The sequence below is a fragment of the Oncorhynchus nerka genome, linkage group LG23, assembly GCF_034236695.1.
Source record: "Oncorhynchus nerka isolate Pitt River linkage group LG23, Oner_Uvic_2.0, whole genome shotgun sequence".
Lineage (NCBI taxonomy): Eukaryota > Metazoa > Chordata > Actinopteri > Salmoniformes > Salmonidae > Oncorhynchus > Oncorhynchus nerka.
Window position 1 is genome coordinate 40,396,182 of NC_088418.1, and position 5,524 is coordinate 40,401,705.

The 5,524-nt window shown below is 41.6% G+C and overlaps 1 protein-coding gene across 2 annotated transcripts; it reads left to right on the forward strand.

Annotated features, from left to right (window-relative positions):
* The first annotated feature begins 465 nt into the window (after positions 1 to 465).
* On the forward strand, positions 466 to 3,985 carry LOC115106233 (odorant receptor 131-2-like). Of its 2 annotated transcripts, none has more exons than XM_029628795.2 (4): positions 466 to 520; positions 1,890 to 2,104; positions 2,514 to 2,682; positions 2,824 to 3,985. In XM_029628795.2, the coding sequence occupies exons 2-4, from the start codon at positions 1,903 to 1,905 to the stop codon at positions 3,425 to 3,427; spliced, it is 975 nt and encodes a 324-aa protein (XP_029484655.1). In that variant the 5' UTR covers positions 466 to 520; positions 1,890 to 1,902; the 3' UTR covers positions 3,428 to 3,985. The 2 variants fall into 2 exon arrangements, with proteins under 2 accessions (XP_029484655.1, XP_029484656.1); XM_029628796.2 differs by having other exon boundaries at positions 2,875 to 3,985.
* The last annotated feature ends 1,539 nt before the right edge of the window (positions 3,986 to 5,524 follow it).

Here is a 5,524-nt window from a genome sequence, read left to right on the forward strand (position 1 = left end):
AGGAGAACATGGACGTGGTTTATTTCTGTGCATGTTAAAAAAGTAAAATAAGCAGCATATCTGGATGTGATTTACAGTAGATATATCTGTCAACACAGTCATACACATGATGTATAATCCTGTAATATGATTCTGGCCCACGATGGCAAAAATATATTCTAATGAAGCCCTCCATGGAAATAATTGCCCTGCACTACAGTAGGCTAACAGTTTGTGTTCCTCTCTGGATCCTGATCCTGATTGGCTGGACTGGCAGCACCACCACAGGACCAGACTACAGCATGCAACCGTTTCTTGATGATTCACCAATAATTTAGCGACTATTTTAGAGTCCACATTTAATAAAGACATTGGTCGATTAGACCTCATGCTATTCTGTTATTGGCTACAGGACCGGCACATGTGATGGTGTGATGTAGAGTGAGCTGTCGATATATATCTTATAAGAGGTGGACAAGAGGTGAACCCCACACACCTTGGGCACAGACCTACAGAGCCTCAGACGGTGACTGAACTGACAGTGAGTATTTCTGCTTTGAAATTACTTCAGGAGATCTCCTGTGGGTGATTCCTCTGCCTTCAATGTGAACTGAATTGTGACTGAAAAGCTACAGAAGGAAACAGTTGTGGGATTCTGTAATATTTTTATTTTATTCTTTGTCTTTGCTGTGTTCAATTGTTTTTGCTTTTCAATTAGCATAATAAGCATTGCATTTATAGCAGTTTGAATTGAGTTTGATTGTTATCATATTGCATGTTTGATTTGATCCTATGGGGGTCTGTACAGGGCAGGCAATAGGCTAGTCTGCTCCCAGAGCTGTTGTTTGAAATTGACAACGACCTTAGGATTTGGTTATATAGCACAAAGAGATCTGGGACCAACCTGTCAATGTTTCTCATAGAGGTATAATGAATGCATGTTTGTCCTAATGTATTCGACAGAGACATGTCCAATACAACACCACCATTACAGACCTGTCCAGGGCTGAAGGAAATATATTATAGATATATTACAATAATGGCTGTATGTTTGTCTCTACAGAATGATGCGACAGAGACATATCCAATACAACACCACCGTTCCAGACTGTATAAGCAATATACTGTATTACAGATACAGTGAAGTCCAAGAGCATTTGGACTGTGACAATGATGTTTTTGTTTTGGCTCTGTACTCCAGCACTTTGACATTATACAATGACTATAAGCGCAGACTGTCAGCTTAATTTGAGAGTATTTTCATTCATGTTCATAATGTCGAATTGTACAGAAACATATTCTATTCATATTTACGGTAAAAGTGACTCCAAAATAACACAATACATTGTTTGCCATTTAATTTCTATTGGACATAGATCATCTGATACACAACCAACTGCAAATGCATCCAATAAGTTTGTAGAGTCACAAGCTTGATTTAGTCATTGCGTGCTAGGAATATGGGACCAAAAACAACATTTTGACAACTTTAATACACGTATAAGTGAAATGGTCCCAATTCTTTTGGTTCCTTAAAAGGGAGGAGACTATGTTCAAAAATTACTGTAATTTCTGAAAGGTTCATCTGATATGGACTTTTTATTTATCCTTTACTTAACTAGGCAGGTCAGTTAAGAACAAATTCTTATTTACAATGACGGCCTAAACTAGCCAAACCCAGATGATGCTGGGCCAATTGTGCGCCACCCTATGGGACAGCCTGGAATCAAACCAGGGTCTGTGGTGACACCTCTAGCACTGAGATGCAGTGCCTTAGACCGCTGCGCTACCAAGTGCTAGAGTACAAAGCCAAAACAAACAAAAAAATGTGTCACTGTCCAAATATTTGTACAGACCTCACTGTACATGTAATATAAATATTTTTGTTTAAAGTATTTTTGTCTCTACAGATGCGTCTGAAACATGTCCAATACAACACCCCCATTCCAGCTCCTGTCCAACAACGTTTCGTTGACCAATCAGAGGTTGGCAGTGCCCATAAGGACGTTCATGGGCTTCCTGTCTGTGTCTCCATGTCTCCTCTTCCTCTACATCAACACTATCATGCTGTACAGTCTGAAGAGCAAGCCCATGTTCAGAGAGACCTCACGCTACATCTTGTTTGGTAAACCTGGCTACCGGAAGTTTTATACAAGAGTATTGAACAGATGTTGAGAGAGGATGACAGTGGGGAAAGACACAGGTTGTGTCAAGGGGCAGTAGGCCAGATCTGAACCTAAGCCGCCTCTGTAGAAGTGTGCAGATGCTTCAGCAGTACTGCTAAGCCCAATCAGGTCATACATTCCATTTGAAATCTTCCATGGCCTGTGGCTTGTTACACGATAACCTGTTCCCAATTCATTTGGTATTGAGGTCTTTAGAAGCTCTAAATGCACTCCAAACTAGCTTTTCGTGTATTTGTGAAAGCAAATATGGGGTAGAATGCATTACAATTCAAGTTGTGTTAAAATACAATCTGTTATTGTGTAATTATTGTATTCCCAACAAATGTTTAACGTGTTCATTTCCGGTAGGTAACCTCCTCTTCGCCGACACCATCCTACTGCTGACCAGCCAACTGCTGTACATATTAGCCGTCGCTGGGTTGTTTGTGATCCGATATATATGTGTTGTGATTGTGTTGGTGGCCATTTTCACCAGCGCTGTTTCCCCTCTCAACCTGTCTGTGATGTCGCTAGAGAGGTATGTTTGCTTATACCCTTTCCCCTATTTAGTCCCCAGGCAAAAGAGGTTTCTAACCTCAAGGGTTAAATAAAGGTTAAATAGTGTACTACTTTTGACCAGGGCCTATATTTGGTACTCAATAAAAATGATCCTTTCCAGGTACGTGGCTATCTGTTATCCTCTGAGGCATGCCTCCATTGTCACCCCCAGGACTACAGGCGTGGTCATTGCTGTGGTGTGGATCCTGTGTTCCCTAAACACTATCATTAAGCTTGTCATGCTGCTGGTTCTCGAGTCCATGCCCCTGGACCAGTCCATGCAGCAATTCTGCTCTACCAGCGAGCTTTTCCACCTGAAGATTCACAACCAGGTAGACAACGTGTTCATCAGCATCGTCTTCACGACCGTCGGTTTGATCATCATATACTCCTACATCGCTATGATGATGGTAGCCAAGTCGGCCTCCGCAGACAAGGACATAAACAGCAAGGCTCGTAACACGGTTCTCCTGCACCTGATCCAGCTAGGCCTGAGTCTCTCCTCCACCCTGGTTCCTACTATAGTGTCAGCCTTGAAATCCAGAGCAATGGACAAAGCCACACAGATTGAGTATATTGTGTTTATCATCCTGATTATCCTGCCCAGGTGTCTGAGTCCTCTGATCTACGGCCTGAGAGACAAGGCATTCAGACACATCCTCATGTACCATCTCACCTGTGGCCTCAGATGCGCAGTGGAGCCCATTAAAATCTCCAGCTATTGATGTTTTTTTCTTGTAACAGAAACATTTATTCCGTTTTTAATGAAAACTGTTTTTAAGAACTTGTAATAATGCTGAAAGAATGAACTAAACTAAAACACAGGTATGTGAATGTTTTAAAGGGACAATCTGCAGTTGGTACATACTTTTTTACCTTACAAATAAGTGAAGGATATGCACCCATTGATTCTTGAAGAATATTACTTATACTTCGGCTTCTGATGGGGTTCGAGGCATTTAGACGTTTGTTTGACTCCAATGCTCGTAAAACAAAGCAAATGTAAACACTCTATAGCCTCAAAACACGGTTAAAACTATCGTTTTAATATCATGGAACGTCAGTCCTTGCATTCATAGCACTTTCTTTGAATTTGAGAGTAGTTACGTTTCTCCTCCGCCTCATCCGTCAGCTTTTTACCAAAACAGTGGCGCTTTGTTATTGTTTCAACTGCGGATTGCCCCTTTAACTTGAAACCACAGTATGTATGTTTTCCTGTCATACAATTCATTAAATAAACCCCTTGATTTTTAGGAATATTTAATAAAAGGGATTTGACCTTCTCATGCTTCCCAAGCTTCATTACCTTGAAATGTTCATTCACTCTTTGATCCATCGCAGTGACCCACTCCTCTGTTTGCCAACCAGATGGAGCCAAAGTGCAGTTACAGCCTTCCAGCACCGGCCCTTTGGTCACAGGAGACCTATCTAAGCTACTCTCACTTGTAACCCTCATTTATGCACCGTAGGTAGAAACAGCTGTTATACACTGATACAGGGTCAGATGTTTTTCATCCCGCTACTGGTAAAGGTTAGAATTGCAGTTTTCTGATCCTATACCTGTTGTTGACTGATTTATGTAACAGTGGAGAGCAGCAAGCAGTGTTCTTCGTAATGAACTCCCTGTAGCATTGGCCTGATCCCAGATCTGTTTGTGCTCTTGCCAACTCCATTGCTGTCATTTTGAAGTCAATGTTAGGCATGACAATGAGTGACAGGAGTTGGCAAGATAGCACAAACAGATCAGCATTCAGGCTAATGGGGCGGCAGGGTAGCCTAGTGGTTAGAGCGTTGGACTAGCAACCGCAAGGTTGCAAGTTCAAACCCCTGAACTGACAAGGTACAAATCTGTCGTTCTGCCCCTGAACAGGCAGTTAACCCACTGTTCCTAGGCTGTCATTGAAAATAAGAATTTGTTCTTAACTGACTTGCCTAGTTAAATAAAGGTAAAATAAAAAAAATACACTGCTTTAACCAGACTGAACAGTGCGCCCAATGATGAGTACAGCTTTCAGTCAGCCTTAACCAGGCTACCTAGCCACACTTCCTTCAATGTGCCATGTAGATTACACATTTTTATCTCATTGCTAAGACATCTCCTAATCAAATAATCTGATCACCTGACTCATACAAAACCAATCACAGACACAACAGAGGCACAGAGAGAGAAAGCAAGTATGGATAAATGCACTTTAATATATTCACAAAGTAATTTAGCATCAGTGCTTTACCAACAAGAGAAAGAGAGAAATTGGCACTTAGTACGGTATGTGGTGTGTGTGACTATCGAGTGATGATGTTATCCATCCACTGTGACAAAGAGGATTTAGTGACAGAGGGATATGTCCTAAATGGCACCCTATTCCACATTTAGTGCACTAGACCTACATTTGACCAGGTCCCATAGGGTGCCAGTACTTTTTCAAAAGTAGTGCACTTTAAAGGGAATACATTTACATGTTAGTCATTTATCAGACGCTCTTATGCAGAGTGACTTACAGTAGTGAGTGCAGACATTCTTCATACTGGTCTCCCATGGGACGTGCCATACTGAGCCACATGTCACCCATTTGGGACCTATTTGGGACAGCCCCCCCCCCCCCCCAGCCCCCAGCATCCACAATCTGACGTAGATACATTAGCCTACTTACCCAGGGGGCAACATTTGGCATTGTAAACTGGTTTTCTGCTTATAAAGATAACCTGGTTACAACAAGGTAATGGAGACATCTGGGAAAAACCTCATATTTGGCTGTTTTCTGGTCGCTAAAAATATGTCTAAAAAAAACATACTTTTCTGACCTCACTTTGAAATTGCATGA

What these genes read in the sequence shown, in the direction of transcription:
- LOC115106233 (XM_029628795.2), top strand. Translation starts at nt 1,903, where the DNA reads ATGTCCAATACAACACCCCCATTCCAGCTCCTGTCCAACAACGTTTCG. An exon ending in CTCACGCTACATCTTGTTTG is followed by an intron (nt 2,105 to 2,513) that starts GTAAACCTGGCT and finishes CATTTCCGGTAG; the next exon opens with GTAACCTCCTCTTCGCCGAC. An exon ending in TCTGTGATGTCGCTAGAGAG is followed by an intron (nt 2,683 to 2,823) that starts GTATGTTTGCTT and finishes GATCCTTTCCAG; the next exon opens with GTACGTGGCTATCTGTTATC.